General features: G+C 44.7%; 1 protein-coding gene and 1 non-coding gene across 22 annotated transcripts in view; one reads left to right on the forward strand and one right to left on the reverse strand.

The window, feature by feature from the left end:
* Positions 1-18849, forward strand: part of CLASP1 (cytoplasmic linker associated protein 1) — a 309125-nt gene that overhangs the window by 109144 nt on the left and 181132 nt on the right. For all 21 annotated transcript variants that reach the window (XM_037988107.2, XM_073019596.1, XM_037988110.2 and 18 more), the window contains exons 3-6: positions 6646-6724; positions 8222-8325; positions 9123-9214; positions 11030-11105. In XM_037988107.2, coding sequence (XP_037844035.1) covers positions 6646-6724; positions 8222-8325; positions 9123-9214; positions 11030-11105 — 351 coding nt within the window. The remainder of the gene's footprint in view (positions 1-6645; positions 6725-8221; positions 8326-9122; positions 9215-11029; positions 11106-18849) is intronic.
* Positions 5947-6073, reverse strand: LOC119620601 (U4atac minor spliceosomal RNA). The gene has a single exon (XR_005237091.2). It is a non-coding gene; the product is annotated as a U4atac minor spliceosomal RNA (small nuclear RNA).

An 18849-nucleotide genomic window follows, 5' to 3' on the forward strand; every position in this document is an offset into this window, starting at 1 on the left:
AAACAATGTAGCTAATGTATCTAGGTGCAGATTTCTTTTTCCTTAGTGTACTGTGATACACTGGGCTTCTTGCATATGTGGCTTGATGTTTTTCTTCAGTTTTTGGAACATTTTCAGCCATTATCTCTTCAGGTATTGCTATACTCTTTCTTTCTTTCCTTCTTCTCTCCTTCTCTCTTTCTTTCTCTTTCTTTTTCTTTCTCTTTTTTTTTCTTGGCCACAGGATCTTGCTCTGTCACCCAGGCTGGAGTGCAGTGACAAGATCAGGGCTTACTGCAGCCTCAACCTCCTGGGCTCAAGCGATCCTCTCACCTCAGCGTTCCGAGTAGCTGGGACCACAGGCTTGTGCCACCAGGCCTGTCTAATTTTTGTATTTTTTTGTAGAGACAGGGTTTTGCCATGTTGCCCAGGCTGGTCTCAAACTCCTGGGCTCAAGTGATCTGCTCGCCTTGACCTCTCAAAGTGCTGGGATTACAGGTGTGAGCCACCAGCCCGGTCTTTTATTCTTTTTGAAGGGGTAAAATTCAGTGGTTGATAGTACATTCACAGAGTTGTACAACCCATCACCACTAATTTTAGAGCATTTTTATTGCCCCATAACACAAGCTTCATAACCATCAGCTATTGTTTAAATAGCTGTTTAAAAGTTATTTCTAATTGTAGTAAGATATACAGAACATAAAATTCACCATGCCAACTAGTTTTGTGTACAATTCAGTGGCATTAAGTGCATTTGCATTGTGCAACCATCACCAACATCTGTCTCCAGAATGTTTTTCTCTTGTAAAACTGAAACCCTGAATTCATTAAATAATAACTCCCGTTTCTCCCTTCCACAACCCCTGGCAGCCACCAGTCCACTTTCTGAATCAGTGACTTTGACTACTCTCGGTGCTTCATGTAAGTGGAACCAGACAACATTTGTCTTTGTGACTGGCTTACTTTACTCCACGTAATGCCTTCAAGGTTCACCCATGTTGTAGTGTTTCAGAAAAGGCCTAATGTTCCATTGTATGGGCAGACTGGTAGACTCCATTTACCATATCCATTCATCTGTCAGTCAACACTTGAGTCGTTTCCACCTTTTTACTGTTGTAGGTAATGATGCTGTGAACCTGGGTTTACAACTGTCTTTGAAAACTCTGCTTTTACTTCTTTTGGGTATAGGCCCAGAAGTAGAATTGCTGGAATCATATGGTAATACTATGTTTAATCTTTTTTGAGGAACTGCTGTAACCATTTTCCACAACAACTCTACCATTTGACACTTCACCAGCAGTGTACAAGAGTTTCAGTTTCTGTACATCTTCACCAACACTATTTAGTATTTTTTTAAATACCATTCTGGGCTGGGTGCAGTGGCTCATGCCTGTAGTCCCAGCACTCTGGGACGCCAACAAAGGCAGATTGCTTGAGTCCAGAAGTTCAAGACCAGCCTGGGCAACGTGGCAAAACCCATCCTCTACAAAAATACAAAAAATCAGCTAGGTGTGGTGGCATGCGCCTGTAGTCCCAGCTACTGGGGGGGGTGGGGTGCTGAGGCGGGAGGATCCCTTGAAGCTGGGAGGTGGAGGTTGCAGTGAGCCGAAATCACGCAGCTGTACTCCAGTCCTGGTGACAGAGTACGATCCTATCTCCCAAAAATAAATAAATAAATAAATAAATAAAAATAAAATTCTAATGAATGTCAGCCATTGCTTTATACCTATTGTGTCATTTCTTTTTTTGCATTCCATTTAAACTTAACATTTTCTCTCTATTCTCTCTTCCCTGTTCTTTTGAATTTTCCATCTTTTTGCCTCTCTTTACTTTATTCTGGATTTTTTCTGCAGACTTAGTTTCCTGTTTAGTTCTCTTCATGTATTTACAGTGCACTTAGGAAAAAGAGCCCATTCGTTGAGTATTTAACTTTCTCTTGTATTATTTGTTTAATCTGTGTAACTTTAAAAGTTGTCATTTCTCTACCCAAAACTTTAATCATGTGTCTTAGACATAATAAGGCTTGTTATTTAATTTAATTAATTTATTTATTGAGATGAGGTGTCTCTGTCGCCTAGGCTGGAGTGCAGTGGCACGATCTCCACTTGCTGCAACTTCCGCCTCCCAGGCTCAAGTGATCCTCCCACCTCAGCCTCCCAAGCAGAGCGGCTGGGACCACAGGTGCCCGCCACCACGCCCAGCTAGTTTTTGTATTTTTTCGTAGAGATGGCATTTCGCCATGTTGCCCAGGCTAGTCTCCAACTCCTGAGCTCAGACAATCCGCCTGCCTCGGCCTCCCAAAGTTCTGGGATTACGGGTGTGAGACACCACACCCGGCCTGACTTGTTATTTTGAAGTCTGTTTGTAATTATTCTCCTAGCCAGGGATCCAGCGTTCAGGTTGGTCTTTGTTTCTGCTAGTTTTCATTTATTTTGTCCTGTGTGCCTGGTTATCTTTGGTTGTGTTTCACATGTTCTCTTTGAAAAATTGTTACAGGAATAGGCCAGGTGCAGTGGCTCACGCCAGTAATCCCAGCACTTTGGGAGCCGAGGCAGGCAGATCACTTGAGGTCAGGAGTTCGAGACTAGTCTGGCCAATGTGATAAAACCCCATCTCTACTAAAAATACAGAAATTAGCCGGGCTGATAACACACCCCAGCTACTTGGGAGGCTGAAGCATGAGAATCTCTTGAACCCAGGAGGCAGAGGTTGCAGTGAGCATAGATTGCACCATTGCACTCCAGCCTGGGCGACACAGCGAGACTCCGTCTCAAAAAAACAACAACAGCAACAAAAGAAAAATTGTTACAGGAATAAACCAAGGACTAGATTATTAAGATGATGTTTTCTTTATCCAGAAATGACATGTGTTTTTATCTGCTAAGGGCTTTTGGACACAAACAGTCTAAACTCACTTTAATCTGATGTCAGGGATTAGAATTTTTTCCGGGCCACCCAGATGCTTGGAAACTGGGCTGCAGTCCCTGTGAAGGCTGTTTTATTTCCAACTCACTCTCCTCCTAAAGTCTAGCCATTTGGGTTTCCAGCACACGTGGTGGGGGTTAACTAGGCCACCAACTTTGGAGGGCTTTGGAATGTAACCTTTGCCCTCCTAGATGACCCACAAGGTTATTAAAGTGATTCTCTGCACCCTTTCCCAGTGTATACATGGCCCCAGGGCAAAGAGAACCAGCTGTTGCAGGCTTATGTCTGTGGATTTTAGTTGTCTGTGTTTCTTGACCTGGAAGTTCTTCTGTGCCTTCTTAGTTCTTTTATATCCAGCATTCTTAGTTGTGCTCGGCAGGAGTATTGGTCCCAGTGACCTGGTCAGCCCTCTTCTCTCTTTTACAAAAGGGTCTTTTAAAGGATTTTAGGATAAAGAAGATGTTGGACCTTGAGAGCTCATCTATTCCAGTCTCATTCACATCAATACAGTAGGGTGTATCAATCACCTACCTTGTACCCAACGTTGTGCTATTTCTTATGGGAATTCTGAGGAAATGCAAGATGGTAGTGTTCCTTACATTCAAGGAGTGTAGCTGGGGAAACAAGCACAAACGCAGATAATTAAGTAAAATGTCAGAGGCAGTGCTCAAGGGTCACGCAGAGCTAATGGTGTTGGAAGAAAACAATTACAAAAAATTTAAAGATTCTGAATGACTTTTATTTGTGATTTTAGAATCAGGTAACACCTCATTTCCAGGAAAGAGAATTGTGTACTCCATTGAGCCATGGAGAAGAAGTTGGTTTTATAGACCTAAGGGCTGAAGAAAGCAGAAACAGGGAAAAAAAGAAAGTACCCTTACCACGTGCCAGGCAGAGTTTACATACACACTTTCTTTAATCCTCACAACAACCCATGAGGTAGCTGTTACTATTGTCTCTGTTTTACAGATGAGGAGGTTTAGGCACAAAGAGGTTTTTACAGTTAATTATCAGAGTGGTCTTCTGGGCAAGGACTTTTTCACGTATCCCTTTCTTCAGTAGGGAAATGGGAGCCCAGGAGAAGGGCTGTGAAAGCACCTGGAACTGCCTTTTGTCCTCCTGGCCGGCACCCTGGACCTCTCCTGTTCTGTTTCTCTGGGGACTCAGGTGCATCTACTCACTCAGTCTTCTTTGGGAGTTTCCACGCTCCCCAGTTCATCTAGGCGAGGCATTGAAACTTGACTGTCCGGGGCCTCGCGAGGCCTTCTCTGCTCAGACCTACCAAGTAAACTGCCGTCCTGGAAAAGCTGATGTCAGCCTTCCCCCAAATGAACAACAGTCCTCTTCACCTTAGCCTGGAGCGGTGTATGAAGGGATGTTTCTATCATGAATAATACCCCTACTTGCAGCCAGTAATGCAGCTGTGCGGACAAGCTTCAGATTTCACCAGACAGAAGCCAACTAACTCACTTCCATGACGGGCTGTTCTTTTTAAAACATAAACTACTTTTTTACAGAAAAATTGCAAAGCTAATATCGTCTCATTGTAATATCTAACATTAGTGTGGTTTTTGACAGTCAATGAACCAGTATTGATGTGTTATTATTAACTAGATTTCATGCTTTATTCATATTTCCTTAGTTTCTACCTAAGGAAAAATGTAGTCTTTGTGTTTCAGACTCTCTTCCAGGATACCTCGTTACATTTAGTTGTTACGTTTCCCTCGGCTCCTGTTGCTGAGACAGGTTCTCAGAGTTCTTGTTTTTGATGATCTCGACTGTTTTGAGGGGTACTGGTCAGGTGTTTTGTAGGATGCCCCTCTATCGGAATTTCTCTGATGTTTTCCTCATGCTTAGACTGGGCTTAAGGGTTTTGGGAAGGACTATCACAAAGGCAAAATGCCGTTTTCATGACATCATACCAAGTGTACTTGATGTTGACCTCCACTGTCTGGCTGAGGTTGCGTCTGTCAGTTTTCTCCGCTGGATAGTTACTCCCCCACTTCATACTGTACTCTTTGGAAGGAAGTCATAGTGTGAAACCTAATCCTTTTTAGCTCGAAAGTAGAGTCATTATTTTAAAGTGTTTATACCATTATTATATTATTAAAAGAAAAATGTTTATAAATTGTTCTCTCTATAGAAGTTTTAAAAATTGTTTTCTTCAATATTGTCAAGTAGCCAGTTTCTTGCAAGAACATTTTATATATTGTGGGGATTATTGGGCCAATTTGGATGCCTTCAGTTTTGAAGCAGCGGATTTCAAAGCTGAATAGAAAAGTCTGCAGTTTTTGCTTCTATCAGCTGCCAGACGCAGGCACAGGCTGTACGCAAGAAATCCTAACTGTTGACCCGTCCTGTTTGGTGGTTGTGTGAACACTGGGCAGTGCTCCGCTTTGTGTTGGAAGCGTGTTTAATGAAATATCACAGTGCAAAACTGCTTCCTACAGAGGAAGGGTTTAATCTGGCTATTGGACCATTCCACAGAAAGCTCACTGTTTAACTTTTTTTTATTTTTTTATTTTTTGATACGGAGTCTCGCTGTGTCGCCAGGCTAGAGTGCAGTGGTGGGATCCCAGCTCATTGCAACCTTCGCCTCCCAAGTTCAAGCGATTCGCCGGCCTCAGCCTCCCGAGTAGCGGGGACTACAGGCGTGAGCCAGCAAGCCCGGCTAATTTTGTATTTTTAGTAGAGAAGGGGTTTCACCATGTTGGTCAGGATGGTCTCGATCTACTGACTTCGTAATCCGCCCGCTTCGGTCTCCCAAAGTGCTGGGATTCCATTTTATGTGGTACAAAGGCCTACTGAAACTTCGCCTCCTACTGAAACTTGATCTAGACTACTAGGCTGGCTCAGCGTGTCGAAGTAGATGACGGGGTAAACCCTCCCCGTTGGCACAGCAAAAACTAAAAGAGTTTCGGTGAGAAAGTAAAATCATGTATATTGTGCACCACCTACTGGTTTAACGCATGACTACAGAACGCAAACTTACTGTAGTTTATTAATCTTTGAACTCACGAGTCTGGAAAAGCAGTTTTTCATTTTTCCAAAAATTGCACCAAGGAAAAGCTAAAGCTTTAGTTGATGCGGGTGTGTTGTTTAGGCGTTAGCAGTACTGCCCTCACTATGCGCTCATTGGACAGTAGCGCAACCCCAAGAAAAGGATGGTTGCGTTAGAGGTTGCGTGCGCTGCAAGCAGGAAGCGCCAATACCTGATTGGGTTGTGGTGATTAATTTGTGAGTCCCGCCCTAGTCGGTCTGGTAGCTAGCTTACCTCCAGCCTCCACGGCTTTCGACGACACCACCAATTCTTTGTTTTCTGAGGCTCCTGAAGGGTCGCAAAAGCGGCGGCTCGGTTTTACCCAGAAGACCGCGCGTCGGCCGCTCGAAAATTTGCATACGTTTTCTCGCCGGGGCGGGGCGGAGGGGGCGGGGTTGGAGGGGGCGGGGCCACGGCGCTCTCTTGAACTCCACGGGCGGCTAACCTGGGTTTGGCTACGCTGTACTGCCTTTTATTTCGTTTCTCCTCACCGAGTATTTTCCATTATAGCTGTACACAGCTCTTTTTGTGGAAGATCATCCTTCCTCGTGCTAATCTCTTTGGTCCTCCAGTCGGCATGCGCGCTCTGGACTCTCGGACTGCGTCTGGGCCAGAAATGTCGAGGCGTCCCCGGAGCGGGTGGGCGGGAGCACTGCCCCGCAGGCCGGCCGCTAACAGGCTCCCGGTGTTTCCCGCTGCAGGTGGTTCTGCTGGGCATGGACATCCTGTCCGCCCTGGTGACCCGGCTGCAGGATCGGTTCAAGGCGCAGATCGGCACAGGTGAGCTGCGGCACTTGTGGAGCGGACCCGGCCCCTTCAGACCCCCGGCCTTCCCTCGGTCTCCCGGCTTCTCCACTTAGCTGCTCCCAAACCCTCCCGGCCGCCACCCTGCCTCCCCTCCAGCCCCCTCGGTCTCCCTTCCGCTCCTCCCAGTCACTCAGTCCCCGCCCTCCCCCGCAGCCCCCGTAGCCCCCGCAGCCCCGGCCGGCCGCCCCGCTGCCTTCCCTTCCCGCTGGGCTTCCTGGCCTCTGGGCCCGCGGGCGCCCTTCCCCTTCCCCATACCTTGTACTGGCTTCACTGTGTTCTCATACGGAAATTAGTAATACGTGTTCTAATATGAAATATTAGTGCCATTTTTATTTCTTAGGCTAAATTAGCTGTCACCCTTTAGTGCCAACCAAGTCATATTTGACCCTGACCGCGGTCCCCTTTAATGAGAGGCAGTTTTCTTTGAGAAATCCTGTAAAACCAAGCCGGTTGTATTTTTCCCCAGATGACTATGGTTGGCATTACTATTTTCACCTTGATTGTAAATGTCATTACAAGTGTATAGTAAATGTTCGCTCTTATTCTGAAGGAAAAACGATGTGTCAGCAAAATGGAACAAACCCCACAGATTTCATAGATTTAAATACCTCTACATTCCTGACCTCCGGTGTTTCATGGGGGCAGTATAAACACTAAGCAGCTCTATGCAACCATTTCCTTATGGAATTTCTCTATTTTACATTGGTATACATGTGTTCTTTTCTGTTAAGTTTCTGACCAATATGCTCCTTCTGAAAAGGTCGTGAGCTATTTTCCCATTCTAGCACTGACTGTTTACAAATTTTTTTAAAAAAACCTTTAGTTTTAGAAATTTGATATTTTAATAGGGTTCCATTTTCCTCCTAAATTAGCTGAATTATTCAGGGATAGCTCTGGTTATAGAGGTTTGCAAGCTCTTAAAATAAGCTGATCTCTGGTCTATAGGTGCACTTGGAGCACTGGTGGGAGGGTCCACACTGGGTAGGTGGGGGAAGATGGAGAGCTGGGCTCTGTCTCATGTGTGTTTGGGTGTGATGTAAAACTAAAAATACACAATGTTGATGAAATGTAAGATTATTCATAAGTGCCTACCCCTTCCACCCCCAAACACATATGCTGGAGCCCCTCTCCTTGTCTTTTACCTAAATTTTCCTTTCTATTGACTCTTCCTATCAAGGTCTTCAATTTTTATCAGCTTACAAATACGTTTGGAACTGGCTGGAGGAACGTGGGGTAAGGAGGAAGACAAATAGTATATCTTTCCATGCAAAGGATTTTGCAGACTCTTTTGGTGACTCTCATGGATTTCAGCAAGGAGAGTAGAGCTGTGAGCAAAGATGAGTGGTTTTAGGAGGAGATACATCATTTGGGTCAGGGGTTTGTCTTCCCACGTAATTGAAATAGCAGTACTTGGTGACTGCAGACCCCCAAATAGGGTTTCATTTGATCAGTTTCTGTTTTGATTTTCAGTGCTGCCAAGTCTAATAGACAGACTAGGAGATGCTAAAGACTCTGTGAGGGAGCAGGACCAAACTCTGCTGCTAAAGATCATGGATCAAGCTGCTAATCCCCAGGTAGGGGCAAGAGATGTGTTTTGAGGTCAGCTGGCCAGTGCGCATGCTTGCAGTTGCGAGGGTGTGTGTGTGTGTGCTTGCACAAACGGTGTGACTCCATAGACTTAAGCTGATGTATTACAGATAAAAATTTTCACAGCATTCAATCTGTTTACTCATGCAAGATAGTTAAATAAATAAGTCACAAAAGTATGAGATGAATAGCGGATTTAACATGGGGGTATTGAATAAATTAGTGAATCTAATATACTTAGTTTCAATCCATTAGACTCTTCAGCTCATTTATGTAACCGACTCTCCAGTTGTCTGAAAAGAGGAAGCCGTGGTGTCTGGGAATCAGGAGGCCTGGCTGGAGCCCTGGCCCCTGTCTTCTGGTTAATTGGGGCTGCTGGGGTGGACCGAAACAGCCTTGCCTTCCCAGCTTCCACTGTCCTTTATTGGGGGGTGATGAGAAAAAGCAGAGGGCAGTGTGAGTGTGTGATCTTTGGCAACTCACTGGCTCTTTTGGCCTTGCTTTCCTCACCCATAAAATGAGGACAGTTATACCTCCCTTTTAGGGTTCTTGGGAGAATTAAATGCAATTGTGTAAATGAATGTGTTTTAAAAATTATAATTTAGTATACTTGGTAACATGATAGATGTCATCATTTTCCAGTATGCTCTTGAGAGGATTAAATGTGTTGGTAGAGGATGGGACTAATTTGGCACCCGTTAAGAGGCTTGCCTTCTGTGCTCCCTTACTAAGTGACAGCTGCAGCAGTCTTCTCCTTTCCTCACCTATTCTTTGTTGTCTACAGTACGTATGGGACAGAATGCTCGGAGGCTTCAAACACAAGAATTTCCGTACCCGAGAAGGCATCTGTCTCTGCCTTATCGCAACACTCAATGCGTAAGTCTGGCATGAGCCTGACATTTTTACCTGGCTGAATTTTTTTTAACTTAGAAATAATTATAGATTTACAGGAAGTTGCAAAGAAGTGTAGTATGAGGTCTCACACCCCCTTTACCCACCCTTGCCCAATGTTAACACCTTGAATAACTATATTACAGCATCAGTCCCAGAACGTTGAGATTGATACAATCCCTAGAACTTGTGCAAGTGTCTCAGGTAAACACATGTGCATTTGTGTGTATATGTAACTGTACAGTCACTGCAGGGCTCCCTCATGCTGCCATGTGTAGCTACATCCTGACCCCTGGCAACCGTGAATCTGTTTGAATTTGCACAAATCTGCTCTCCCTGCCTATGATTTTGTCATTTCAAGAGTGTTATGTAAATGGAATTATACAATATGTAACCTTTTGAGTTTTATCTTTTTTTCACTAGCATGATACCCTTGAGGTTACTCATGACATTGATAGTTCATTTTATTGCTAAATAGAATTCCTTGGTATAGATGTATCACAGTTGGTTAAACTCTTCACCTGTTGAGGAACATTTGGGTGATTTCCAGTTTTTGGCTTTTATAAATGAAGCTGCTGTGAACATGCATGTACAAGTTTCTACATGAACATAAGTTTCCATGTCTCTTGGATCAGTGCCCAAGAGTACACTTGCTGGGTCATTTGGTAAGTTCATTTTTAGTTTAAAAGGTACTGCCAGTTTTTTCCCCAGAGTTGTCCACACTGTTTTACGTTCCTACCAGCAACGTCCGAATGATCTGGTTTCTTCATACCCTTGCTAGCCATTGGATGTTGTCACTTTTTTATCTTAGCCATTTTTATATGTGTGTAGTAATACCTCATTGTGGTTTTAATTTGTATTTATCTAATGGCTGTTGATGGTGAACATTTTTTTCATGTACTTATTTTTAGGAGAGGCTTTTTTAAAATTATAAATTTCAAGACTTTTTTTCTGGTTATGAAAATAATACTGTATATATCATAAAAATTTACACAAGGAAAAAATAAAGATTACTGTAATTCTGTTACCTTCAGATAATCATTTTATCCTAACCTGTAAAGTTATGTTATTTTTAAAAACAAAATTGAGATTGTAATGTTTATATTACTTGTACATTTTTTCCATCTTAATATGTTAGCTTTTTCAGTGCCATTAAATTTGGCCATAAGTAGCTGAAGCTTTTTAAAAAAAACAACCTCTAGCCTTTGATCACAGTAGCTACAGTTCTAGGAATTTATGGTAAGGTAGTAGGCAGATTAACCAAGAGATTTTTATTCACAAAGGCCATTTGTCATGGCAGGGATGGTGATGGTGAAAATTGTAACTCAAATGTGCCCCAGTAGGGTAGATGCTCTGATTTGATTGCAGTCTTTTCATCCAGCGGTATTGCCTGTCTACCGTCGCAGAGGGCTCTGCACAGCACATGGGAGAGTTAAACAAGGTCCCTCCAGTGACTCGTAGTTGGCTTACAGTGACAGAACAGTACTGCAGAGGCAGCACCTGTGAGGCAAGCGGGACCTGGGGTGCTCTGGCCCAGCCTTAAAGGGGTACGGCTGGATTGGCCAGAGCCCTGGGGGACAGGAGGAAGACTCATCTGGGAGAAGCCACCCTAGGTTTTGAACTCTGTGCAAAGGGGCCATCGGACACATTTACTTTGGAGCCAGTGTGGATGGGATGGAGAGAGACTTGGTATGAGGTGGTGATGTGGATTGGGGAGACACAGGAAGGACAGGTGTGGGCAGACAGGCGCCTGTCTTTCTTCAGTTCTCACTAACAAGAAAGCACTCCTTTTGTTTTCAGCTCTGGAGCGCAGACTTTAACACTAAGCAAGATTGTGCCACATATATGCAACTTACTTGGAGATCCAAACAGCCAGGTGAGTGAGAAGGAAAACCTGCGGGGGAAGTCATTGCTTACAGACTGTTGAGATGCATTCTGGTGCTCTGTGTATACCCAATAGGTGGGTGGGACTGGAGTCCTAATCTTCATAGAACAATGATGATTTTTTAAGAGATCCAGTACCCATTAGCATTTATAAAATATTTATACATTTAAATATATAAAATAAGTTTGTGTTTAAGTTTAAAATTGGTAAATGTGGTGGCCACTCTGTGCTCTTCCATACACAGGGCTGAGAAATCAGCTAGCCTAGAAACTGATGTTTTCCAGACCAGCCTCCAAGATAAGATGTCTGGCCACCACCTCTGCAGCCAAAAGGGGTGGTGCCGGGGGTGGTGGTGCAGAATCTGCTGAGGTGGGGGAGAATGATTGGAAGAGGGTCTGAGGGGACTTTTCTGAGGTGATGGGAATGTTCTACATTTTGCTTTGTGGGGGTGGCTCCACTGTGTATATCACTGTGGAAACTCCTTGAACTCTGAACCCTTAAGAACTGCAGATTTTACCTAAATTAATGAAAAGTACCACTTCCTTAGTGTGAGGGTAGGAGAGGAGCTGGCTGTCTCACCTGTGAGTTACCAGGCAATTCAAAAGTTGTACAAGTCTGGGCTGGAGAAGTAGCATTGAACTGTCCTCCCAGTTCAATGCTATTTCTCAACCAGAGTCATTTTTATTATGTCATCTCATACAAACTGATAAGAATGATACTTCATTAGAAGAAAGGACAGAAAGTGGAACAGTAATTTACAAGATAAATATATATGGGCAGTGGCCTCTCTGTGAAATCTTGGTTGATAACTGCTAAGTTACCCTCCCAGGAGGCTGTATCAGGCTGGCCTTCCACCCAGCCTCCCCTGGCCTCTAGCTCCCCTGAGTCTGCACCCCTCCCCTCCTGCTCTCCAGGCCCTTTCCTTACCTTGCTCTTAGTTCCAGCAGCAGGTGTCTCTCCCTTCTCTTTGGCTGTTGTGCTGCTTCTTCCACTCCAGCCTCTCCCCTCCTCACTGCCTGTCGTCTGCTGTCTCCCTGCTTGCTTATTCCACTCATGCCGTTTTTCAGCCTTTGTTGAAAATATATAGCATTAGGCTGGGCATACGGTGGCTCATGTCTGTAATCCCAGCACTTCAGGAGGCCAAGGTGGGTGGATCACTTGAGGCCAGGAGTTTGAGACCAGCCAGGCCAACATGGTGAAACCCCATCTCTACTAAAAATTCAAAAATTAACCAGGCATGGTGGCGTTCACGTGTAATCCCAGCTACTTGAGAGACTGAGGCACAAGAATCACATGAACCTGGGAGGCAGAGTTTACAGTGAGCCAAGATCGTGCCACTGCATTCCAGCCTGGGCAACCCAGCAAGACTTTGTCAAAAAAAACAAAAGAAAAGAAGAGGAAAATACATGGCATTGGAAAGAAATGCTTAGGGTTTTTTTTTTTTTTCTTCTAAGAAAGAAAAAGGCGAAGTCTCGCTCTGTCACCCAGGCTGGAGTGCAGTGGCGTGATCTTGACTCACTGCAAGCTCCGCCTCCCGGGTTTACGCCATTCTCCTGCCTCAGCCTCTCGAGTAGCTGGGACTACAGGCACCTGCCACCACGCCCGGCTAATTTTTTGTATTTTTAGTAGAGATGGGGTTTCACCATGTTAGCCAGGATGGTCTCGATCTCCTGACCTCGTGATCCGCCCACCTCGGCCTCTCAGCATGCTGGGATTATAGGCGTGAGCCACCGCGCCCGGCTAGACATTTTTATTTACTTAATCATACTTTATATTCAACGTTAATTTAAAAATAAATGGAACTTTTTTTTTTTTTTTTTTTTTTGAGACGGAGTCTCGCTCTGTCACCCAGGCTGGAGTGCAGTGGCCGGATCTCTGCTCACTGCAAGCTCCGCCTCCTGGGTTCACGCCATTCTCCTGCCTCAGCCTCCCGAGTAGCCGGGACTACAGGTGCCCGCCACCGCGCCCGGCTAGTTTTTTGTATTTTTAGTAGAGATGGGGTTTCACCATGTTAGCCAGGATGGTCTCGATGTCCTGACCTCGTGATCCGCCCGTCTCGGCCTCCCAAAGTGCAGGGATTACAGGCTTGAGCCACCGCGCCCGGCTGGAACTATTTTTTAAAAAGATTCTAAATTACCAAATAGATTATTGTTTTGTACCCTTCCCCCTTTGGGTTTTGTTTCTGTTTTTGTTTTCCGTGGGAAAAATCCTTTGTAGAGGCCGCACTCTGGGGGTGTGGCTGCTGCCACATGGAGTGCTCTAGCAGAACAGAAAAGCCAACTTGCTGAGGTGATTCTATCCTCTTTCAGTTGCTGACTTTGGCCAGACAGGTGATGTGAATGTTCACACTGCCTGTGGAGATCTTAGAACCTGGGGTGGGTGGTGCGGGGCTGGCTCCTCTAAATGCACTTCCGCGGAGGAGGCAGTATAAAAACACAGGCCAGACCTACACCATCCAGAACGACAGCAAGGGACGTTGTCTAGAATCCGGTTTGAGGAGGGAAGCACTGTATGGCTGTGCACCACACTGCTGTCCATCCCACAGGGTCGTCTCACTAACCCCTGTTTCCCCTTCTTCCTCTTTTTCTTCCACATATATTTAGTGAGAGCTCGTGCTGTGGGCCTGCCTTGTCTGTCTGGATCCTTGGGCTTTTTGGGGAAGGGGATGGAGATTACTAGCTTAATTTTGCTTCTGAGACTCAAATTTTGCTTCTGTGACTGAGGTGGACCACATCCTCTAGAGGAAAGTGAAGGAAATGCCTCGTTGTCCTAGGGCTCTTCACTGATGAATAACCTCAGTATTTCCCTGCCCAAAAGATCATGCATTCGGTGTAGATTTTAAGAGACATTGGGAGTGGAATGTAAGCACATTTAATATTTTGAATGGGTCCATTCTCATCCTTGAAGCTATTCAGGTGAGGCTTGGAGAGTACCTTACTCTTCGCAGGGTTTCCTTTTCCCTGAAGTTCTCTGCTAGAGGAGGCCTCACTTAAAGGTTCCTTGAAGCTTCGGTAGAAAGGAGACAGGTAGGGCCTAGTCTGCTTTTGTGTTGGGCTACTCTCTGATACTATTTTTTTCCTTTAGATCTAGAGTTAACTTGTAAGTTCTCTAGGGATTTTAACAAGATTTCCTTTATTTTAGAAGTACACAGATTAAATTTCAAACGATCAGCACAATCCCACATTCTCAAAATGTTGATTCAGTTGTTTAAGAATTTAAGATAATGTTGAGTCTTTAACAGTTTGACATACTGTTCTGAAGTTGCCAAAAGGCAGGGTATGTTAAATATTAATACTTGAGCTACCTGACACAATGTAAGACACCTAGGTTAAAGGCATAGATCCCTGCTTTGTATGTAATAGCTGACCTTGGGGTCACTTGGATCTTGAACCTCAGTTTCCCGTTTCAGGTGGAGGCAGTGGTAAGTGCCCCACCCCTCAATCCTTATGAGAGTCCTTACAGTAAATGTTCTTAGGTGCTAGTGTGACCTGTTGGTCCAGGTAGAAGACTCTCAGAAGGCCAAGTTACTCGGTAGTCTCCTCATCATCTGAGATGGCCATTTTCATTTGCAGAAATCATGCACCTACCATGTGCCAGTGGGTTTCTGAGAAACTCAGGTGTGTAGTGCTTTAAGAATATGAAAAGCCTTAATTGTAGGATAGCCTTAGTGTCTTGAGATGTATTTGTGATACTGACATAGCCATACTTACCCCAAACATTGGCAGCCCTGGAGTAGACTATACACATACTGCCACATCCCAGACACTAGTTTCACTACCACAAATCAGGTGCTCCTGACTGATTGTGGGTAATAGTAATAATACAACTGAAAAACAAAAGTAGTACATTTAAATGGATCACATCTTACTGCTGTATAAATCACAAATAGATCGTATAATTTTAAAAAAAATTTATGAAGAAACAGAGATAGTTTTTAAAAATAAGATAGAAAATGTGAGACTTGTTTAAAATGTTTCATTAAGTCAAAAATTCAAGTTAGCACTTCTTGCCTAGTGTCTTTAATGGCAGTTATACTTTTTGTGCCAGGAAGCCCTAGGCTTTGGCCAGGAGTTTGGAACCTATAGTGGTTTTGTGGGTTGAGTTCTAGGCCTATGTGTCTGCTTTTGAGAAAATTCTTATTATTTGTTTTCTTTTTTCGTTTCCCCCACCTCATCCGTAAAATGAGATTGTTACTCTATGGGCAGCTTTCAGTGTTCTGTAGTAGACAGGATTTATGGCTAGAGTATTCCAAACTGAGACTCTGAAAGTAATCCATATATTCACATGTGCCTTAGGAATGGTTTGTCCGCACATATATTTGCACACATAGACACGCACATACACAGACATACAGTCAATCCATATCTCTCTTCTGCCAGGAAGTTCTGCCATCCACCTCCCCGATACTAACCAAGTTAATTATTCCTGCTTCTGGGGTTCTTGTGTAGCTTGCATGTGCTTTTGCTGTTGCCTTTATTTTAATTTTTTCATTAACCTTTCCCACTAGTTTCTGATCCTCTAGATTTAGGATTATAACTTGTTCCTCTTTGCAGTTCCCAATGCCCCATAATTATTTGAATAACTTTCCTTTATTTGCCAAGTCTCAGACCAGAGGGGACACTGTTGTATCAGCGTTGTCTCTGCCCTCAGGCGCCTGATCTAGTGGTCAGCCTCCAGCTCTTCATTTCCATACAGCCAGTGTGTGGAGAATCCTCTCAGCTCTTCGGGCAGTGGCTAACAGAGACTGGATTTGGTGTTTAAAATTAACTCGGCAAGTGTTCGTTTCCTTAGTGGTCTGAGTGCACTGACTCAGAGCAGGGAAGCCTTTCAGAGGGGGCCACAGGTGCACAGTGTGTGTGGGCTAGGATGCTTTTGGTTACAAGTGACTGAAAGCCCAACTCAGAATCATTAGAGCAGTGGGGAAATGTGTCATTCTGCATGATGACAGGTCCTGACATAGGAAGTTTCCGGGATCTGCCAGTAGCTCGGAGCCGGAGTCTCAGGCATCTCAGCCTGTGTGTGTTGCCTCCTGGGGCTCTTAGCACAGGCACAGCACAGGTACAGCGGCCGTACGCATGCACAGTTGGCCTGGCAGAGGGGAGGCGCTTCCTGAGCTCCTCTTCTGTTTTCAACTTTCATATTGAAAGGTTCAAACATACACATAAGTAGTGATAGTGCCATAAAGCGTCCCCATGTGCCATCAGCTCATTTGACAAGGCCAGTTCAGTTTTGTCTTTTTTCCCTCCTGCATCCCATTATTTTGAAGCAAAAGTTGGATTATTTTGAAGCAAATCTTAGACCACATTTATTTAACTCTTAAATATTTTAAAAGATAGACTTTTTTTTCCTTCAAAAACATAACCTTAAAGAACATTGTCACCTCCTATGCCCCAAGAATCAGCAGTTCTCTCCTATCGTCAGACACCCAGCTGGTGTTCACTTTTCCCTGAATGTCTTTTTCCAAGAACAGAGAAATGTTTTCCAGAAGCTTTCCTACAGACTCCCATCATGTTTCATTGTTGGAGAGTTGCATTCCATGCTCCTGTGTGACCCAACTGCTGGGAAGGGATTAGAATTATGTGACGGCCATACACTAAGGCTGTCCTTCCTGAGCTGAGAGAAGCTTTTCTTCCCGGAGGTGTGGATTTCAGTACAAAGTCTGTGCTTGTTGATGAGGACAGGGCAGTGGCTGTAACAGAGGCAGCGGTGGTCCAAGGCATCCTGACACTAGGAATTCCCTTGACTAGATAAGAAAAGCCTGAGTTCTGCCTGAAAACTTTTGATTTCATCTTCACGGCACCTCACCTCCCTTTTTGCAGGCAGGCTGGCAGAGGGTGGCATCCAGTGGGCCTCCCCATGCTGACTGCTGGCCCTCTTGTTGAGTTTGGTCACGTTTTCAAAGCCTAAAACATCTTGAAACATATGATGACCATTGCTCATTCCGTGCTCTCTCCAGCTAGACAGAGCTCAGGAGGAGGGAGGAGCACCTCTGCTGCCGGCTTGCCAGAGCTCCCATGTGGCCCGCCACAGCTGTAGCCTGGGAGCCGGGGTGAGCTCTTGGGCCGGGCTGAGCTCTTGGGCCCAGCTGTGTGGGGTGCTGGGGTACCCATGCTCCAAGGCACTGGCTGTGGGGCTGTGCTGTGTTCTAGGAGGACAGGGTGGGTTTAGGGTCTCATCAGTTTATAGACTGCCTACCTGTCCTGCACCCTAGGGCGGAAGCTTTCCTTTGAGTTTTTTCCTTTGCAGGAAGCCCTTATTATGGCATCTGCATTAAGGTGCAGTGTGCTGGTAAGAATGTTGGCTTGCCCCAGAGAGGTAGTATTTTGGACCCCAGCCTGCCATTCCTGATCTATGGGCCTTGGGCAGGTGACTAACCTTGCCAGCCTCTACACCCTCCTCTGTGCAGTGACTGTGAGGAAGGAAGGAACAACATGGTCAGACGTTGGAGACCTTAGATTCTGTAAAGCACGCGTATGAGACCTGGCAGAGCATGCTGCCTGTATGGGGCTCTTGTCTTTTTGCGGTCTTCATGGCCTGACATGTCGTAGTGCCTTTCTGGGGTGAGCCTGAGGGCTCAGCAGGGAGAGGCAGTGCGAGAGCAGTGAGAGTCTGTGTAGAAGCGAATAGCTGCATTGTCCTTCAGTCTCGGCTGAATGGCTTTTATTTAAACCTCTTCTCTATTAGAGTGTCCTACTTTGCAGTACCGAAGAATATCTGTTCATCTGCGGTTCTTCAGTAAAGAATAGTTTAGACTGTTAAATACTATCTGACCCTGTAACTTTCTAGGTCTAAGGAACAATTATTTTAAAGGATAAGGATGTTGGTTTAAAAGATGTAGATAACACTAGCCATTGTGTTGATTGCTTTATAGGTACGAACTATAGGCCACAAACTGCTGGCGTAAAGCTGGTTTCAGCCTGTAGATTTGTGGGTGTGTGTATGCTTGTGCCTGCAGAGTGTTTTAATTTTATATTTTGAATTCAAATGATTTTATATTTGGGAGATTTACATTTTTAACTTGTCTTGAAAGAATAGAAGGTCTGGTACAGCTGTGCTTCCATTCCTCTGTGGCTGGGTGGTGCTGGCCCGTCTGCCTGAACCTCTGCACCTTATCCCTGTTCTGTCCCTGCCTCCAGGGTTTCCTGCCAGTGCCATTTGTCACCCTGCACTCAGCCTGCTGCAGTCATTCACTCCTCATGTCACTGCCTGGCCTGTGTAGGCATTTCAGTTCATTTTCACGTAGTAGGCCTTCAAATATTTGTTGAATGAAACTGTTATTTCTTCCAGTCCTCAGAGCAATCCTCAATTTACAAAGGAAGAAATTGAGACCAAAGGAGTTCTAGTGTTTTGACCTAAATGGCCAAGTAGGTCCTTAAGTCTACTTATTAATAATTGACTCTAAAGCTAGTAATTTTTCCAGTGAATCTCTTAAACGTTTATGGCCCAGACTTTCTAAGTAACTGACTGGGTACTGATTCTTTAAAGAGATCACCCATTGAGATTTGCTCTGAGCAGATGTGTTACCCCTAGAAAATAAGCAGTGGTGATACACTTTAATAATAATATTCAAGTTATAGTAGCATTGACTACTTCTGTAATATGTGCATTTTTCTTTTTTTGTTTTTTTTGAGACAGCATCTGTCACCCAGGCTGGAGTGAAGTGGTGTGATCTTGGCTCACTGCAATCTCCACCTCCTGGGTTCAAGCGTTTCTCGTGCCTCAGCCTCACAAGTAG

The sequence above is a fragment of the Chlorocebus sabaeus genome, chromosome 10 (assembly GCF_047675955.1).
Source record: "Chlorocebus sabaeus isolate Y175 chromosome 10, mChlSab1.0.hap1, whole genome shotgun sequence".
In the NCBI taxonomy this organism is placed as follows: Eukaryota; Metazoa; Chordata; class Mammalia; order Primates; family Cercopithecidae; genus Chlorocebus; species Chlorocebus sabaeus.